Consider the following 21201-nt stretch of genomic DNA (forward strand, 5'->3'; position numbering starts at 1 on the left):
CCACATCAATGATACCTCATGGCAGTATTTCCCAGACTGTGGGCCATGCCCCATGTGAAAATCACACAGCTACCAGTCGTGCCCCCCGCCACTTCAACTGCTGATGACTGCCAGCAAATGGAATCAGCTGCAAGGGAAACGGGGGTGCATGTGCATGTGTATGCGCGTGCATGAGTGCACGCGTGTGCCTTATGACGATAAGCCTACAAACAGAACATGCTCAGGGACCACCTCGTATTCACTTTCCACACACTTCCCAGGCTTGCTGGCCTGTGGGCTGCATTTCAGTTTGCTTCTCTTGCATCCACCTCCCCCTTGGGGTTGTTCTTCTTCCCCACGGCGCTGTGTGGGGCAGAAGGAACGTAGACAGACCCATCATTGGGTGGTTCTGAACCTTAGGATGCAAAAGGGTTCAAAACCACCTAATTCCAAATTCACAAATGCCCAGCACAGGTTCAACTTCCAAGCTCTGCCACAAGCTTTGCCTGTGGCCTTGGGTATGTCAGTTAGTTCCTGAATTTGTTTCCCCATTAGTAAACTGAGGATAATAGCATTACCCCCAAGGCTGTGGGGAAAATGCATGCATTAAAGATTGTGAGGCATTAAGATACTATGGTATCTTGAGGTAGGGAGGCCGTAGCATTAGAACTGTGCAAAACTTTTCCAATAGGCTTTTACCAAAAGACGTGCAGATTCAGAATAATCAAGCTTATTGGTAAAGTCTGCCAGACTCACCCTGTCATTTCAGAAAAGGGGGGGAGCATGCAAGCCACCTATAAAAGGGAAGAAAAGGAAAGAAGGAAAAAGAAACGTCACGACATTTTGGTATGTTTTAAACCATTTTTTGTTTCAAAATGTATCTAAGTTGAATTTGTTTTAAAAAAAAGAAGGCTAAATACAGAATGAAGGGCCTGACTGTTTGTGTTGGCAGAAAAAGTGTGTGTGTGTGGGTGCAGATGGGGGTGTGCACACGCGTGGGCGACTCAGCTGGGGAAAAAAAGCAGAACAAAAAATTCACGGTTCAAGGAGGTCTACTCATAACAGCCTTAAAGAACATCTTTGCTGTCCTTTATTCTCAATGAAGGGACAAGGACAAACTAGGCACAGATGGTTTCTAAGCTCTAGCATCAAATCAACAAACCCCTTAATAAAGAACAATTAAAAGAGAATCAAGTCAAAAGCATGCAGCCATCTCAGTTATAGGAAAGGCTGCATTTGGAAGTAGGATACAGGAATCTGCCTGACAAAAACCAGGTTCACTGAGAAAACTCCTACTCCTGGCTGCATGCAGATGGAGACAGACAAGGCTTTGCCAACACACTGTACTCTGCAACACATCAACGCCTGCCATGCTGGGGATAGAAAGCCAAGGGGGCTACTGGCAGGAACAGGTCCCCAAGGGAAACATTTGACCTAACTGCAATGCTCTTTTCTTCCTCTTCTGGGTCTTTAATTCCCCTCCTGGCTTGTGCAGCAGCAACTTTTGGTAAATTATGGCACAGTGGAGACCTCTAAAGTGCATTAAGATACAGCTCTGATCAACAATAAATTATCTCCAGGGCAGAATGATCTATTAATCACTTATTTATTTTAAAAGGGAAAGGCGCTCATTTAACCTTTTTATTTACCTTTGGCAGTTGAGATAAAAACCATATTTCAGTGCTGGCCTTTATCCACCAAGCAGCTTTAGGCTCAGGGAACAGAGCTCTTCAGGTGCCTATGGTAGATTTCACTTTGATTTGGTTCCTCCGTTCTTTTTTTTTTCCCCTAAGGTATCAAGAAGTTTGTCAACTCCTGTAAGAGCTGTGATGCTTTTAAACATCTGCCCCAGGAGAGGGCACCATACACCCCTCTTTAAATAAAACCAACTCCTGGTTGGTTTTCAGCCCTGTGTTCTAACGACCGTATCATAGTCTTCCTCTGTAGGAGGTGCTGTGCTGTTTCAGCTCAGTTAAAATAGAGGCGTTACTTTCTCTCTTCCTAAAATCGGCCACGTGCCTGAATGCATATTCAACTGAGCATGCATTCAGCTTCCTGCTTTAAGTCACTACCTAGTAAAGAGATGTTTTTTATTAAAAGACGGTATCATGGTCTACCCCAGAGCAGGCTCCATTTCTCACCAGAGGCCAAATCTGATAGGAATCACAAATGCCCAGTACAGGAACAAAGCCCGTAGTTTGCGCTATGTCAGGATGCAATGACCTGGAAAGTGCTCTGCATGTGTGTGCATTACACACACGCACACACACTTTAAATAGGTATAAAAGTACAATTGGAAGAGCAACAGATGGAGAATACTCAGCAAGGAGCACTGATTGTGCTACCACCTACATGGATAGCCTGAAAATAGTAGGAGTTGGGTGAACCCAGATGGAGAGGTTGCTCGGATTAGAATAGCAAAGAGCAGACATCCTTCAGATGGACACTGCTAACTGAACTGAGCCAGGGAGTTTTTAGTTTGGCACCTATATTTAAAAAGTCTTTTCTTCTTGAAGTTTACACAACAGGCACAGGGGCCTACAGCATGAACCAAGCGTCACTTAGACTTAGGCCAGGTCTAGACATTATACTTTTACAGGTATAAGCTATGAGAAACTGGTCTATACCCATAACAAAACAGAAGTTTGGCATGTGCAGACTAGTTTAAAAATGACGACACCCAATCTAAGATTTGCACCCCTCCTCAACCAACCAAAGGCGAATATGTGCTCTGTTTGCTAAACACTTGCAGAAAACCATGCAACTTAGAGCGATTCTGCCTCAGGCTTTTTGAATGTCTGTGCCTAGCCGTAGAAAAGTTTCAGTACAACATAATATGGCAGTACAACCAGACTGCCTTCTTCCACACTCCAGCACTGATGCCCTAATTAGCCCATCATTTTTGTTTCGAACTAAGACTACCTACAACAAATTGCCATGGATTAACCCCGGATGACTTTGGCGCTCCTCATCTCCCTTCTTGTTCCTTTGCAGACCAATCATAACAATACCCGGGGGTCCTAGAGCACACGATGCTTTATAAAAGTTCCTCTGTCTTACACCTGGGGAAACAGATATGGAGGGGTGGAGGCCACACGACAGGTTCCTGCCAGAGTGGGAAACAGGCTTCCTTTCTGACTGGTTCAATGGACTAGCCACTTCTACTATACCCATAATGCAACAGAGCCCTCTCTGCAACAAGTACAATTTTGAACTATTTCCTGGCCACCTGGTTGTCTGCCCAGCCTCTGCCTACTTTCAACCATCAGGAAAAGTATCCTTTACCCTATGTGTTCCTCCTGTGCCTATACTCCTAGTATCCTCTCTTTCCTTTTATTTATTAACTCTAACTGTATTTCACTAGACAAACGTGTTTGGGGAGAAAGTTTGTATGAAAAAGGCATTATACAAAATAAAGTTATATTATACTGTAAATGGAGAGGATTTTTTAAAGTAGATCTTCTCAGCAAAATATGACCTTTCCCAGAGCTGTTAGAAACACTTAGTGCAAAATCAGATTTAACGACAAGCAATAGGCAGTGGTTTAAATGCACTTAGTGTAGGGATGGAAAGAAAGAGAGGCTTATTTGTGATTTGTTTTCATTGGGTTGCACTCTTCCTCTCTCTAAACTCAGGCATTTGGAGTCCTTTGGAGCCTCTCTCCAAAGGAAGAAATCCTTTTGCCATTAGCAGTTCCTGCAGAGAGAGCACTCCAGCTGTAGGACTCTGATGAGGTTAAGCATTAATTAAATCAAACTGCGAGAAAATAATTACACACATGCATCCATCAGGCCAGTGTCACTACCCGGTAACAAAGTTGGATGCAAACTCCATCAGCGGAACTGTCACGCTGTTGTTAAAAGAAAATAAATGCATCCCAAACCGACAATTTCATTTAGGGGGAGGAAAAAAAAAAAATCAGATTGCAAAGGATTAATGAGGCGAAGGGTTTGTGTTTGCAATTGGATGTAAAATGCAAACATAGTAAGTTGTGATATCATCATTTAACCTTAATGCCCAATAGCGCTCCAATCGCTAACGTGCCAGAGGAGCAATTAAATGCAAGCCGTAAAAGCAAACGTCCTAAACTGGAAAGGAGCTGAGGGAATGAGTGGAAGTGATCAGTCTAATGTAGCAGCATCATGGACCTTCTGGCCACAAATTTCACCAATGATTAAGAGCGTGAAGAGGGAAGAAGGTTGAAGGGTGCCATGGAGTCCTTGATTTTCAGGGGTGAATGCTCAGTACTTTCTGAAAATTAAGCCGCTAATATATACTGACTTAGGATCACAATACAACAAAGGCACTCTAAGTCACTAGCCCCTTTTGAAGATTGCAGTGTGTAATACACTAAACTAGCATGCAGCTCTCCACTGAACCCACACACATGTGCAATTATGGGAGCAAAGGTTTACAGGGGGCATGCATTGCAAGAAGTTCCACACAAAGACTCCTCCCGACTGCAAGGAAAAAAGAAAACAGCAGAAAAGAAAACAAGTGGAAATGTACTATGCAAGGCCCTTCAAGAGGCTGGGAACTGAAAGGAGATAGATCATTCTGCCTTCCACCAAGCACCTCACAAGCATTAATGAATTGAACACACTTCTGAGAGAGGCATCATCCTCTAGATATTATGACCGAGGGAACTGAGGTTCGGGGGACTAAATCACAGCCAGGAACAGAACTCAGCCACCCAACGTAACCCCAGACTGCATTTTCCATCTCCTACGTTCTCCTTTTAGTTTTTTAATCACCGTGTGGCTCATGTACTGTATTATAGGCAAATGCTATCCTTACTACAGAGGGGGGCTTTCTCTATAGTACAGTCCAACAATCCTTTACCCCGACTAACAAGATACAAGGAACAACAGATTGGGAAATCACAGAATGCAAACGAATCCCCATGTTCTGCCTCTCCACATGGCATTGAGCCAGACCCTTGGGCTAGGGGCAGACACAAACTGGTTTAAGTGATCAGGAACTGGTTTAAACCTGTAACAGAACGTATGTTCAGTGCACATAAACCAGTTTGGAAATGGCTGAACCCGGTTTGAGATAAACCTGGTTGAAGTATCAGACTTAACTGATTTGGGTCAAACCGGTTTGTGCAATGTCTGTCTCTTGATGGTTTAAATTAAACCAGACTCCCCCAGCATCCAAGCATGCTCTCTGCTCCACAGCAGGGCCGGCCCCACCCCTCTGCCTTATACAGACCTCTCAGCATTAGCTAGCAGACCACATGCAGGCTTCAGTCTGTGCTGTGGCTGACTGGACAAAGGTGGAATCAGCAAGTAGCTGCTAATGTCCCTCTGGTGTTTTTTTAATGGGGTGATAAACACTGAGTTATGGATGAAAAACACTACATCATCAATTCCCTTCTGGGGCTGGGGACCTCTTCCTAATCAGAGCATCCTTCACAGGGCCTAGCCATGCCCCCCTGAGCTCAGCACTGTAAAAGGGAAGGGAGGGCTGCTTTAGCAGCCCCCAGCTTCTAGCCTGAGCCACTGCAGGCATGTGCCTTCATTTCTGTGCAGTTACAAACTGATTCAGCCTAGCCAGGTTAGACTAACCTGCAAAGATTGAATCAATTCAGGCTCAGGCTTTTTGAATGTGTGCCCCTAGCCTTGACGTTTGGACACCCACAAATCCACAAGGATCACATGCATTTCTGCCAGCTTATAACAGTAGGTAGGATGTTGCTTCCAGTCTACTGCAATCCTAAGCAGAAGTTAAATTCCTGCTCATAAGAACACCCAGTGCCTTAGTGAACCCTTCCCCCTTTTCCTTTCTACAATCATCTGCCATAACTACCAACTTGGGATGTTTGCTTCTAAAGCCAAGATAGGAACTTGTGAGGACCTGCTTGGTGTGGCTGGGCCAGACAAAGCCTGCTGCTGAAATAAGACACACAACGTATTTCAGATGCACACCCAAAACTCCCTGAAGGAGACAGACACTTTCAGGAAAGCAAAATACTATGAAAGCATGTCAGGGAAGATTTATAGACAGGCAGCTGTGCACACTGGTTCCAAAGCAATCCTATTTCGCTAGCTGGGTGAAGCCAGGGTGCACAGAGCTAATGAGAGAGAGAAGCCCTGAGCCAGACAATATCCTCTACAGAATATTAAGCTGGGTGGTAGAAGATGCTATCTTTCTGATAAAACGTAAAATTAGGGCCCCGGCCATACATGGCCAGAGTGGCTTTCATGTGAGTAAGGCTTTAATGGCTCAGGGCCTTCTCAGCAAAGAAATGCCTGGGTTCCCCAAGGAACTTTCCTTAAGACCTTCCTGTCAGAAGCAGCACAAGTGGGTTGTGAAACAGAGGAACAAAGTGAAAAGGTTAACTTCGACCTGGTATTAGAATCCCAACACTCATCTCAAGCCAAAATCACAAGCGCATTCAACCTGCTAGTCTTCATCATGCCACGGCAATTGCATCCAGAAGGCCAAAACTGAGTGTAGATGCTACATGGGGAGGAAGGGTTTAACGGTTCAATAGAGAAGCTTTCCTTCCTTTAAGCAGGCCATGAATGCAAGCGTCCAGAAAGTTGCACATTAGCACCCTCTGGATGCTTCCTTCACATTACAAAGTAGGTCTAACTGGTCCAACAGTCAATTCTCAAGAATGGCATGTACCAGTCAGGGAAGGGAGCTTATTGATTAGAGCAGGGTCATAGGGGTGTTCATGAAGCAAAAAGGGATGCAGTTAGGAAAAGGATGTGTTAGGCTGAAAAAAGGGAAGATCTGCCTCAAGGCAGGCTCTGTAAGTCTTCAGAGACATAGCATAGTGACCCCAGCTAAATCAAAGAAAAACTTCAGAAAGTAGCAGAAACCTGCGACACTGTCAACAAAGCAGCCCAGCCAGAAGATCTGGATTTGCAGCTCTTATTCCTGTACTAAAGGCTGCTGGGAAAAGCAGCTTAGGTTTCATTTCAGGGGTCTGGGTAACTCTTCATGCTTGTTGACTGACACCCCCCCACCCGGTCAACCCAAATGAGATGCTGGAAAGACTGTATCTAGCTTTGTTCTACAGCGAGCAAACTCATCCCTCTAATAAGAAGAAAGGTCTCCTGCAGGGGCTTGAAAGTGGATAGAAAGTAATGTGGACGATAAGGAGCAGGGAAGGGAAAACAGCATAAGTATCCCTGCGTGACCCCAAAAAACACCCATTTTATCCTTACACCAAAATGCATATCTACATATTTGAATAACTGCAACAAAATAAACCAAATAATTTAAACCAGTTAAAGAGTCAGAACATTTTTTCCACACTAAGTGAATAATTTATGGCCAGAGCTATAATAAAAAAGCCCTCTCCAGACCTGTATTGTAAGAAAATGTATCCAGAATGAAAGATCACATTTCAGACTCATAAATAAATGAAAAATAAAACCAACTGTAAACAGAGAAGGAAAACAGTTCTCCCCTGGTTTTCCAGCTCTGCCACAGAAAGACTTGCACTGTGCTGGGCATGAGCATGCAGTGTGCTGTGGCTGGAGGTCTCATCCAGGCCTGCTCCAGGGAAGGTTTTCTTGTGGGATGATGCCATGCCACTTCTACACGACTATCAGCAGGGTACAGACTCTAGACCTTCAGCACTGAGCCATATATATCTACTGCTTGTGATAAAGGAGCAGCCCCTTTAGACAGCAGGAATGGTAGACTGCAATCCTATGATGCCTACCCATGAGAGGGAGACATGAATCAAAGCTTTTTTTTGTTACAGAGACACTAGACAGCAGAGGCAGAGTTTCCATGGGCACTAGAGAGTCAAAGAAACCCACAATACCCTCAATAAAGAATTTCCTTCTTAGTCATTATAGAGCAGACTCGTCTTCTCTCTCACACTACAGATAGACGCAGTTTGAGAAAGAACGCTGCTCAGTGTTGTACTGCACACAGGAGCCTTAAGGCTAGGTAGGAAGCAAAGGCTTTGAAAAGAGCAAAGGGAAGAGACATGTTGGGGTCTTAGAGATCAGCATAGAAACTAAGCCCTGAACCACTGTGGTCCACATTTTTTTTTTTTAATTTAATTTGCATCGGAGGCCAAATTAGCCAAAACTAATTCCAAATCCAAGAGTCCAGAACCAGAAATGGCTCTCCTACCAGCAAACGTCCTTCACTCACACCTGGGGCTTCAGATGTTTCCAAAACCTTTGGCAGGCATCCGACTTGCAGGCCCAAGCCCAAAGGCTTGGGGTTTGGACGCCCCTGAGTTTTGCTTGCCCTTAGCCATAAGGCCCTCGGAGCAAGCAAGGGAAGAGACTCTCATTTCCATAAACTGAGTTTAAAGCCGCTGCACCCTGGCAGGTACTGAACTATGACAGAAGAGCAGTTCTCCTGCTAAGCGGTTCAGGAAAACTGCCTTCTTGGACACAGATACATGGTATTTCCCCTGCCAGGTTAAGAAGCCACTATGCTTGATATGAGCCTTCAAGAGGCCACAACTAGTTGTTAAGAACAGAAATGGGCTTCAAAATCTCCACATGGTTTGCAGAATGGGAAAACTGCACCCCAGCTTCACTTTACCTATTTCATGGGAAGGCACTGCAAGCCAATCCAAGACCTAAATGCATCCAAGGTCAACTGAAAGTGGAGGGAGATTCCTTCTCTATCAACTACTACATGAGCACTCTGCTTTTTAGAGCTGGTCCTTTACCTGACCTGGGAAAGCAGGGAACTTCTAGGTGCAACCCAAGCCTATTAGCATGGTGAAAGAGTGTGCCCACCTGCCAGGAGGGCAAGGTTGTATTTATACAGTTCAGAAGCAGGAAGGGATTTTATAATTTTAGTAAACGTCCATGGACATGAGAGGCCAGCTGATAGCCCACTATGCTGCACTTCAGCAATACTCTACCACTGGATTACGACTAGCTCTATGCGGACCATATGAATGGTGCTCCACAAGCCACCGCAATACAGCCATGCCAATGAAGAACAGCATCTCCTACATTAAGCATAAATCTACCAGTATGGGGGATCTATGAATCCGATCACAGTCTAATCAGGACATGCAACAGCTGGGTAAAAAAAAAAAAAAAAAAAAAAGAAAAGGAAAACAATTGCCACAAAGCAACCTATGCTTTCAAGCTGTATCTCATTGGGTTATAAAACCAGATCAACATGCTGGATTGCACTGCCAATTCTTGCATGCTGGACTGCACTGCCAATTTTTGCATTATAATTCTTGTTATAAAAATAAATAAATAAAAATTGTTTCCCCGCTTTGGCTAAGTCATCATCCAGTCCAATCTGCTCTAGTGCAGGTAAGAGGTGTGAGCCTATATTCCCCAACTCCATTCTGAAGAGCTCTTATTTATAGATGTCAAAACCCAGCAAGCTTGCAACAAGGAGAAACTCCAGTGATGTGATCAAAGATTCAATTCTGCTTCCAGAATGGAAGATTTGCATAGAAACCCAAATTCATTTACATGAAACTTATTACTCAGGAGAGGGCAAGTATCCAGGGATGAAAATTTAAAGGAATAAAAGGGCTCAGTCCTGAAAGGTGCTAGGTGCCCTCTGGTTCCATCCAGCTCTAGTGGAAAAGCATAACATGAACCTAAAAGTACTGTGCCAAGAATTTCCCTAACTGAGATCAAGCTGAAATATTATTAACTCTCCTTGCCCCATCCAAAATGTATGATGTTGTCCAAAAAGTAAAACATCAGGACAATTTTTGTTCCACCCAGAGAATGACTTTAGGGCACCCATTAGCTACTGTCTTCTGCGTGGTCAGTTGAGAACCAGAGTCTTTTTGCTTATGAAGCCACTCTGGTTAGGCTACTGGCCTGTGCATTAGCCTCTACAAAGCAATGTCCCCTGTATCCATGAGCCGTTCAGAGGTGTGAGAAGGGGAGGGGAGATGATGACATGGTGAAGGATGGACTCTTACCTCGGGGCCTGCTCCTGCGTTTCCGTCTCCCCACCGACGTGCTGCGCAACGCTGGCTGGAGCTGGCCAATCTCAATGGGCGTGTTAGTGCGGAAACTCTCTTTGAACTTTTGCATCAGGGACTCCACTGTCTCCTGCGTCACCTCGGTGGCTGAAACGTGGGCAAGCGGAATGAAGGTTAAAAGATGTGCGGACACCAAGCACCGCAAAATATCCTAGACTGGGCCAGCCACTGGAGCACTTACTCCCCTAGGCAGCCTTGCACTGCGTCAGGGCAAGGGCATGACATGCCATTACAAGGCCCAAGGGGTTGCTATGCTTCAGCCAGGGAGCTGGCACTTTCCAAGGCTTGCAAGAAGTATGGAATTGAAATGAATTAAGCTGCACTTCTGAGAAAATCTCACCATGAGCATAGACACTTTTGGTCACTTGTAGCATTCACTCCAAACATAAATCTGCAACAGGAGTTTAAAATAAGACATACACTCTAGCAGAGGCTCCTGGCAGCAATGCACTTAACTTCAGCACACCATTGACAGCTCCAGAGAGCATATCTTCTGGAGAAGGTGGCATATGCTCACCCTCCCCTGCAGGCCTGAGCAGCAACCTCAAAAGTTGCCCTCATCTCCCTCTGACCAGGTGCTTTGGAAAGGCTGTTGCCGCTTTCAGTGCTAATGCTTCAGAGTCTCAGCACTACCCTGAGCACAACGACTGAACCATACCTACCTCAGATGGGAGAGGCTGAAGAAGTCTCCCTCTGCTGCCTTCCCTCTTATGCCCAGGACAAAGTGGTCATGAAACCACCTTAAGTGTGTAAGTGTCCTCAGTGCTGTTCCATACCCTGAACTCTCCTAGCACCAGTCACTGATGGGACAGCTGCACGAAACCCAAAAGGGGACTGCACTTGCCCAGGCTGAGCCCAAAGGCTTGCAGGCTTTTTGGAAAGACCTGGGCCTGTCAGCAAGGTCTGGGAGTTAGTTACAGACTTGCAAGACCATGGATGCTCACAGCTTCCATACTCCAACCTCACAAAGTACACGCAGCAACCCAGGCTGCTAAACTCTGGACATCCCTACTGGATGGCATGGAGGAACAGAAGCTTCCCAAACCTAGCAGTGTGTCTATGCTTACACTTAAGCAGAACAAAGCATCCTCCATCAAGCACTGGATGTCTTCAACCCTACATTACATCTGCAATAAGTGAGAACTGAGCTCAGAAATTGAGGCCCTTTAATGCCCCAGGCCAGGAAGTCAAGTCTCAATTTTTAAATGATCCTACCCATTCTCCACAGGTGGCCACTGAAGAGAAGTGGGAGGGGGGACAGTGGAATGACTGCCACATCATGCACAGAGCACCCCAGGAGAGAAGCATGCAAGGAAACAATGAACATACAAAGTACAGTTAACTTCAATACCCACCAGGCCCTGGCTGGAAGGGTCACGAGAGTCAGTCTGGTTTTGCCAGGGTAGGTGTTCCCTATTTTTTCCTTACATAGGCTTCCTGACAGACCACTGGCCTCTGCTCCAGTGCCACTCTGCATTTCACAAAAACGTCACAGAATTTGTTCAAGCCACCCATGTACCCCCTGGCTTTTGCCAGGCTTGGAGCTGGCAGATAGCATAAGCCCTAGAAATAAACTGTCCATGTAAAGCTCACATACAGGAATCATCCCTTGCTAAGCAGTTTGACTCCCTCTTCCCTCCTTTTGCACATTGGTTTTACGACTGCAACTTCCCGTCTGCTGGGCTGCTCTGCACACGTTCATGGCTGGCAACCCTTACTGAAACTTTGTCTCCCACTTCAGCTCTTTCTTTAATCATTCCCTGGTGCTGGGTTCTCCCATTTGGCTACCACATACTATTCCTTCTCTCTTGTACTACTCCTCTCACTTTGGAACTGGGCTCTCAGTGTGCCCACCACATGGCATGTGCCAAGTTTATTGCTAGGCAGTGGGGCTATTTAAGCTTCACCTACACCAGCTCTGCCCATCACACCTCCATTCCGGCCTGAAACACCCCTTTAACTCCCTCTTTACCACACAGCTGTGCTAATCGCCTGCATTTCTGCAATCAGCCACTTCGTAGCCCTGGTTTTCCCTCTGCAAGGAAGCTGTCAGTCATGCTTAAATCAGCCGTACTGTGCAGCGGGTTTGCATTGTGGACGAATGTCATTTAGGAAAGTGGCTTGGTTAAGCTCATTCGGGCTACTGACTTAGCCAGAGTCCATACTGGGCAGTCAGGATTAAAAGGCTAATGCATTCACTCACTGCACCCCCCCAGGCCCAGAGATGCATTAGATACGTGTTTTAACTGAAGATACTCAGGTCCCTGGTGAGCCTGGGATCTACAACAGCTACAGACTACAGACTCTAATTCTCTTACCAGCATGGGGCAGGCTCCATTTGAACAGGAAATAGGAGGGTGACCATGCAGGACGGAGGAGCCTCTAAGCCTAGATGAGAATTTAACTTAAATGCCGAGACTCCCATGGAGACAGAGACGGCATTAAAATTAGTTGTGCAGGGGGTACCGGGGAGGGCAATGAGGCGGCCTGTGGCATTAGTTTCAGGTTCTTTCCCTGCGTGCAATGTGATCTACCTAATCCAGCCTGTGCCACGAATCCTTCACCCTACACGTGCCTGCACAAGCGACCACAAACAACTCCGTCAAGCAGCAGAGTGCAATTACGAGGGAAGCAGGAGCTGATAGTGGAGGAAGGGAAGGGCGGCGGGGAAGGTCAAGAGAAACCAGGGAAGAACTGGAAGCAAATGAGCAGGAAAGCAAAACATGCAGGTAGGCACTGTCATTCCAGTCCAGTCCAGTGGGGTGACAGGCTGCTCTCTCCTGCGTGCTGATATCATCAGGGCCTGCTTTACCCTCCCTTTGCTGGCAGTGTAATTTCACACTCCGCGAGCACGCTGCCAGAACTATAGATGTCCCTAATACCATTAGGCTGCTGGACATGTCGATGATTCCCCGTTCCTTTGAAGGGGTTTCACCAGCACCGGAGATAATGCACCTGAAACTTCCAAATACTAATTTCTAAAGCACTCCTGTTACAGTGCAAGCTTATCAGTGCAGACAGACCCATCTCCACGACAGGCTGGTATTCAGTAGGCAGAAGCTGCAGTGTCTAGAAGGGACACAGGATTTCCAACTAGGAGCAAGCAGCTCCAGCGTTACACCTCCTAGATATATTGCTCTGGACAGAAAGAAACCTGCTGCAGGACAAAGCTGAGATGTTAGAACAATCAACGAGCCACACACTTATATATGCCCTTCCTTTGCTATAACTCCCAAGATCTGTGTTTTGAGTACTGTGAGCACTGGGCCAAACTGGGCATAACTATGCTCGGGTGACGTTGCAAACCTAGTGCACACCAACCCCATAACATACCACAGAGAAACCTTATTTAGAAGGCCCCATTCTCCAAAAGGAGCCACAGACGCTTGTCACAATCCTAGTTCTGCCCAAAGGATCTCCTTTCTTACCCAGTGCATCAAGTCCCTAGCATACTCCCAAGCAGAGAGGGTGCCTGAGACTAACAGATTCAAGCAAAACCTCAAAGCATCTCTCATGTCTTTCAAAGGAACTTTTTACTGCCTCTAGTGTCAGTCTCAGCACATGTCTGTAGGCATGGGTGTTAAAATGTGGCCTCAGGTCCCTTTCTTGGACAGTTCAGAGAGTTTAGATGAAGGAGGGACACCTCCCCCTTTCCATAACAAGCATCCTGAAAACTGCAGGATCCCACTGCCAGCAGTACTGATCAGCTGTGATGTGCTTCACCTGTTCCTTCTCCCACCCTCAGTCCAAGCAAGGGCATCAGAGAGAGCAGCTGGCCGAGGAGTTTGGTTCAGCAATGCAGCACTGGCTGTTGGAGTGGTCGAGGATTAATTTCACTGCTGGTGTAAGTGGACACAACTCAGCAGAACTTAAGAGAGCATCTGGCCTGAGAGATCAGGGATCACCAGCTACAGCATGTGCATATTAGCCTGAAGCAAGGCAGCATCCTCCAAGAAAAACTGGTAGGAAAGTCTTCAAGCTGTGCATCACAATACAGTGCTGCATCAAATGCACAACAGCACAGCCTCTAAGAGCAATGGACCAATATGATAAGGAGCCCAGACCGGCTCCCTATGAGTCTGCTGCTGCCTATATAGGTAGAGGAAGACACTACATTGATGCACAGGCCATGGTGCCTGTGACCGGGAGGGACAGTCTGGTGCTTTTGGAGGTACCAGTTCTTTACTCCAAGTTCTCACCTCCTCTTGCAGCTGTGCAGGGACAGAGCTTGTTGTAGCAGGGCCTACCTGTGAACAGATGGCAATTTATTTGAACCTTGGGGCTGCGTAATATATAACATGAGCAAGTACGTACAGTGATCTTAAGAGCTGTGTGGCTGAAGCTTATTTACTGAGAGGCCAGGCAAGAGTACAGAAGGGAGGAGGAGGGGATTGGGGGGGTGGATTTTCACCTAGCTAAGAAATGTCCAAGTCATGACCCTCTCGTGTCCCTTGTTCAGTTGACAGGCATGATTAGTGAGACTATGATTGTACCCCATCTGGGCACTATACAATCTTGAGGCATCTGTTTGCATCTTTGTCATCACAGTGGATGCCAAGAGCAGGGAAGCGTTAGCCTCACAGGAAGAAAACCCTAGCAGCCACTGGCTACTTGCATGGGCACAAATATTTGCTCCAACCTCCAGGAAAGGGGGAAGAAACCCAGCATGCCTGGAGAGTTCCTCCACTCATCTTTGAGATGCAGTCAGGCTCTGCCACTGCTTGTGTGATCTCAACAGCTGGAGTTAGATTTGTGCAGCATGGCAGGAAAAAAAAGCAGCAAAACCAAAAACCCTAATTGACAAATGAGGAACTGTGCCTAATATGAATGATAATCAGGGCTTGCAGAATGGGGGTAGTTGTTGACAGTGGACAGAAAAGAAGCAGACAAGAGGATAGTAACACCTAATAAGAGAGAGAGAATTAGCAGCCCCTGGGTAAATTGTTCCCCATTTAACAGGAGTCTTGCCAAGTATCCTTTACACCTGCACAGGATAACGGGTTCAAGCTGCATCCTGTCACAGACGGGTGATGATGTCTGCTGCCCTATCAGCCACACCAGGGATTGAATCAGAGGCCACCACAGATAAAAGTGGACATCTCTACCACCTGAGCCGGGCTCTGCAGTCGGCTGGACTCCTGCCCTGTCTCACTGGGACTGAGGACAGCAGTGCATGCTGAGAATGGGTTACACAACAAATGCTGTCCCATGTTATACACTTCACCACCTCAAAGCTGCCAACCATAAAAGTATGTATAAACTCTGTGGAGACTATTCATATTTCTAGAGGAGGTTTCAGCTGCTCATAAAGGGGAGACAGTTAATGCTAAAGCAGAAGCTAGGCAAACTCCATTAGAATAAGCACTTCTGTTCTGACTTAAAGCATGCACTTAGCATGTGGACCCCATTCGGGTCCAGCCCCGCGTCTCGACTCTGACCTGCACGACCCATTACTATTTGTGTCCTGCCCCTCTCCCTCAGACAGCTCAGTGTCTGCATCACTAATGTTTAGTCATAAGCCTCTCCTAACCGGATTGTCAACAATCGGTCAAAAGGGAGGTAGCCGCAGAATTCAAAACAGCTGTCAACTCACATCAACCCACCAAACTTCAGCTCCAGATTTCAACTACTTTCTACTCCAGGTTTCCAAGGGTAAGGAGGTAGCCCTGGAGAGCTTAGGCCATGCACATCCTTGCCATCACCTGCAATGGTTTAAAGTCTAGCCAAGGCACCCATATTGTGTGACTGTAGTCCTTCGCAATATAACCACATACACTGCTGAAAACTGGATACATATGATGGTCTAGTCCCCTCTCATATAACAATCTTTGAACAATAAAACTAACTCCTGAACAGGGCAACTAGTGTCCCTGGAGGCAAATGCAGGTTCTTCAACCTCTGTATATCATCATTCAATCTCCCTCAATGGCAAACTGCTTCCAGTTTTCTGTGCTGGGCTTCCTAAAATAAGTTCAGTGGTCCTGCTGTATACTCAAGTCTCTCGATTCCTCCATGAACCAATTTTACTAAGTCTTTATCCTCTTTGGGTTTACCTCGTTTCTACAAAAGCCTCATAGCAAAACATCAAGAACATAGTCTGTGGTTTCTCTCTCAGGCACAGGTTTCAGTAGGGGAAAAAAGTTAATTCTACACCCCACCCCCCCAGGTGTCAATAAAATGTAATGAGTTTGGTTTGGTCCTGGGCAAAACAGCAGCATAACTATGATAAGAAATGGGCCAGAATCATCTTCGGCACAATCTCCTTAGCAGACTGGGGACTTGCACAAAAGCTGCATTTGGCTCAACATATTTAACAAACTCCTACCCATATGCAGGATTCATTTGCAACCTTGCAGCCTCAACAGAGTATAGCAGATGTGCTGCATGGGAGAGGCAGGTCTGACCTTCCGTCATTGCTTAACCCAAAGAAAAAAACTGGCTTTACACCTCTCTCTCTTGTGCTGCACCTGCCTCTGGATAGGACTGAGTCCATTAATTGGATGGAAGGAATGTTGCACATTAGTCTTTTATTAATGACAATGTAAATAACCTCTTCTGATTAATGGAAATTATTTGAGCTAGAACCAGACTTGCTGCCTCTGCAGACCCTGTTAGTAAAGCAAAGAGAAGGGTGCCCCCAGGCTCACTCAGTGACAACAGGCCCCTGTAGTTTTCAGGTCCCTCTTTCCAAAGAAACCTGTGTTCCCAGAACACAAATATGTTCAAAAGCCCAAAGCAAAGATCAAGTACCTGCAAAACCACTTTAAACATGCTTTGGGCCATAGGATAGTGGTTATGAAACAAGGTTTGGAGGGGGCAGTACCCAGGCCCCTAGGGAACCCCTTTATCCAAGCCCTGTAACAGCATCTCCAGCCTTGCCTGGATGCCTTGTGGGCAGCCCCAGAAGACACAAGAGTGCCTGCCATGCTGGATATGGTGGGGCTGTCTTCACCCAGAAGCTGATGGCTCTCCCAGACACAATCAAGCACCTCGCGATGCAGGGGAGGGCAAAATACAGCCTGCAGGCTGGATCTAACCTGCCAACTGATTGTATCCAGGCTGTGGGTGGACAGCCACCAAATCATGGCAATCGGATACCATGTGGTGCCGGGAGGGTGGGCGGGCAGGACTCTTTCTGCTGCACTGGGTGGGACTGCCTCTATCCAGTGCTGGGTGATCACCCTAATCCCCACCCAGAACCTGCCAGCTGGGTCCACACCTGATGCCAGTGTCTGCCCAGGGCTGTTCCCACCATGCCAGGTGGATGGCGGCATAAGCTGTGGATAAGGCTGGCAGGTTTTGGGGTATGCTACAGCTCCAGGTGGAGGGGAAGGGAAGGAGGGAGGGAGACAGGATGGGGATTACGGCATCCTACATCTCTGTACAGAGGCTCTGCAAAGGACATCAAAACTCATTAAGTAGCCCTCAAGCAATATAATTGCCCATCCCCGTCTTAGTTCTTCCCCCTTTGGGACCTTGAATGCAAATCCCCAGATTCAACCTGAGACTGCACTGTTACCAAGCATGAGCTGCTGCACTATTCCCAGAATGGATGGGAACAATTGAGAGGCCACGTCCAGAAAGGAGGCTGGTGTTTGGAGAGGGAGAGCAGGGGAAATCTGTTTGGAAAGCTCCCACTGCACCAGAGGGAGGGAGCCTCATGCGTGCACTGGGCAAAGCTGAGGACATCAATGCTTGCCAGGCAGAGGCAACTAGGAAGCTGCAGAGCTCTCAGACATTAGGAAAATGCAATCAGTCTAGCAGGGGCGCTGAAGTCAGTGCCCAAAGGCAGCAGACGCAGCCTCAGGGGCAGTACTTGGCCACCTGGTTTCAGCCATCTCTTGAAGTGTACCACCTCACTGCATTGGCACATGCCCCTGTGGATCTGACATGAATGGGAACAGGCTGCTTTAAACAAATGAATGAAGAAAAGCTACTAAGTAGGCATTAATGATTTCATTCCACTAACCTTCCTTTGGGCTTGCTTCAAAAGCGGTGTTAACTAACAGAACGGAAACGTTAGCCAGGATTCCTGGGTCCAAGAATTCATTCTTTCACTGACCATATGAGCTGGGCAAAACACTTTGCATGTCTATGCCTCAATTTTCACTGAGGGCAAAACAGAGCTATAATGTCTGAAGAGATGCCAACTCTAGTCAGTTCACTGTGAATCTAAAAATAGGTGGCATTTTTTCTTAAGGCCTCATTTCCTGAAATCACCAGTTTTTGCTTTGTTGGGGTTTTTTTTTTGTTTTGTTTTTTTTGGTTTGGTTTTTTTTTTGGTTTGGTTTTTTTTTTAGTTTATATGCTTGATGGTTGCAGAAGGCATCCTAAACATACAGCTTCAGAATACAGAAGACACAGAATCTTTTTTTTTTTTTTTTTTTTTTTTTAATATTAATGACTTTCAAGGCAATATCTTGATTTTTGGGATGTCCGATTCAAGATTTTTCGATGTTTATGATTGGCAATACTCTGCAAACCTCCATGAGCTATAGAGAAAAGGTGGCATGGTATAATTAAAATCTGGTCAGCTGGACTGTGTTCTGCTGGAATGCTGCTTTGCTGAAATAAAAATGTTTCCTGGCAAGGTGTCAAATTCAATTAAACTTCCAATGGAAATGTGTGGAAGCAATTAGAGTATCTTGTTTCATGTGGGCTTTTATACATACATATTAAATATTTAAATGTTTGTCCATATTTCAATTAAGGTTTTAGATCCATTTGTACATACATTCAATGTAAGATTCATATTGTGGGGACTGGCCTCTCATGGCTTGGGGCTGCCGGCAGGCTGCCTCAGTTTCTCTCGAGCCCAGGCAGGCATATGCCACACACCCCAGAGCTTTGGAAGCAAGTCTCCCACCTGCGGGGTCTAATTTATTCAGCTCATTGTGCAAAATGCAAGCCCTTTTAGTCCCCCAGATCCTCCTTCTAGGAGCCCGCCAGGCAGCTAAGGTAAATTTCTTCTCTTAATTCAGGGGCCCGCTGCCCTGCCTTTGGGATCTATTGCATCTCTAGCCCTGGCAAGCCCAGCCCAGGCACCCTCCCTCCTGACCTACTCCTCTGTTGTCTCTCAAACTCACTTTCTGCAGCGACAAGCCACAGACTGCTCCTGCAGGCTTCAAACCCAAACTAGGCAGGGGGCTTCCTTTCAGGTCACCTGCCCACTCCCCATATCACTTCCTCCAGAGATGCTCCTGATAACACAAAAGACCCGCGCTGGGCAGCAAGAGGATGGGGATGGTCGACTGTCCCATTCAACAGGCTCCCATCCCAGGCCCTTAAAAAGGCACCTGCTTTTGAGAATATCCCACCCACCTGCTCCTACTTGTACATACCAAGCTCCAAAATGCAGTAGCAAAGCCATCACAGGGCACATCACACAGCAAAGCTCCACAGTTTCTCTCAAGCACATGACAAGGGATGCCCCAATGCAGATTCACCCTCACATATTAAGGTCTGGTGCACACAGGGCAAGGCATGCCCAAGAGCAGGACATGATATGGACACATCCTAGAAGCACAGTAGTTTCCAAAACTTCCCTTTTCCCAGGCACAAACTCCTTTCCAGGACTGTCTTTCCCTCTCCCAGTGATTGCTTCCAGCATTTTTCAAACCATCTGCCTTCCTGAGCCATACAGAAAGGATAACTAAAGCCAAAAGAGATGATTTGCAAGGCTAATAGACCTGTACTCCACTGCATATAGATGTGTATGCATTTATAAATCATGAAAAGGTTACACATGAATGATGTTCACACTTGGTTTTATAATTTTTCTATCGAATCCAAACTTTTCATTTTGCTAAGGTTGTTGTGATAGTTCTGATCCAAACTGTTTCAGACATTTTTATTCAGCAAAATAATGTCAGGAGTTTGACTATTTCTACTGATTTGGTGAAGGGGAAACTAAATACATTTCAGACTGTTAGACACTGCCTATGGGATGGAAATTCTATTTTGCAACCAACATTAATAATCAGTGTTTGCTTTCTGAAGCACTCAAGAAGCTACAGTATTTGTTCTAAAAGGATGAAAGCGGTTAATTTTACAAGTTCCACACTAACTGCATCAGTGACCCTTCTGAAAAAGAGGTCAAGAAACCAGAAATCTTCCAAACAATAACTAATTAGGCCTCCTAGCATGTTGGGAAGTGTCATTATATGCACTTCAGAGCTAGAAAATAAAAAGAACATTAGGAACCAAGTGACTTGCCTAGAGTCGCATAATAGGTCAAATGGCAAAGGAAAAAACCTGATGAAGAATGCCGTTGATTCAAAATCTTCTCAAGCTTTATCCCAACCGTACACTTGGTCCAACAAAAGGTATCATCAAAAAAAACCTTGCCTCAATGCTAAAAACAGAATCCTAGAGTCCCAACCTCCACAGTCCATGTCCAACCAACATACATCTCTGCCTTCTTGCATCTTCAGCGAGAACGCAAAATCTCTGTACAATGATCCCAGCCCACTTTTTGCCATTCTCAGTAGGTCCCTTTGAGTAAATGAGTGTGTAGATTTGAGAGATGCTGCAAAGTTGTTAGATACACAGCAAAGTAATCATTAAAAAAACCACAATGAAACAAAACCAACCAAACCTAACCATGTGTTGTAGCAATGTGGAAGATACTGATAGTTTCGGAAGTACTCACATCTCCCACTGTTCCTGTATGAATTAACTGGGTGAGCTTAAAACCTAAATACGATTTGAGATCTTCCCAGCTCTTCTCCGTTTCCCTGTACTCCTTTCCCCAGCCTATCTACCTGATTGATAAGCAACAAGAATCAGAGCAAGTCTATGCAGCTTGGAGAAATTATTTGATGTAAATATACTTAGCTCATCACAAAAGCAATATTAGATCCACGGTGCTTTAAAACCTACTGTTGAATCTCTTGTTTTTATTGACACTATCCCCTGCTTTTTAAAAAAAACATTAAAAAGAAAATGCATAAAAACTCATTAATAGATATAGCTGGGTAATTTTAATTGTAAATTCTTTTCAGGGGCAGTGGGGAGAAGAAATAAAAAAAACCCTGCATTTAAGATGATGTCTCCTTTGAGGGGAACTGAATAAATGTACTCTCCTCCTTCACATATTCATGAGATGGCTGTGCCTCTACCCTGTTCCCCTCTACCCTCACTGTTCTAGGCTCGGAGCCAGCACAGCCCTTATCTGGTACCAAGCAGGAGAAATCCCTGATACAATCACAAGTTTTCAATAGTTTAACAAACCTGGGGGTGGGGGAATGATGTTGGTTGTTTTT

At 45.8% G+C, this 21201-nt stretch overlaps 1 protein-coding gene across 5 annotated transcripts in view; it reads right to left on the reverse strand.

The window, feature by feature from the left end:
* ASTN2 (astrotactin 2) overlaps positions 1–21201 on the reverse strand; it is a 585314-nt gene that overhangs the window by 386967 nt on the left and 177146 nt on the right. For 4 of the 5 annotated variants that reach the window (XM_019540648.1, XM_019540645.1, XM_019540644.1 and 1 more), the window contains exon 4: positions 9875–10024. The exons of the other annotated variant lie outside the window; for it this stretch is intronic. In XM_019540648.1, the coding sequence (XP_019396193.1) occupies positions 9875–10024 (150 nt within the window). The remainder of the gene's footprint in view (positions 1–9874; positions 10025–21201) is intronic. 5 annotated transcript variants of the gene reach the window in all.

The sequence above is a fragment of the Crocodylus porosus genome, unplaced genomic scaffold (genome assembly GCF_001723895.1).
Source record: "Crocodylus porosus isolate Cpor-Errol unplaced genomic scaffold, CroPor_comp1, whole genome shotgun sequence".
NCBI lineage: Eukaryota > Metazoa > Chordata > Crocodylia > Crocodylidae > Crocodylus > Crocodylus porosus.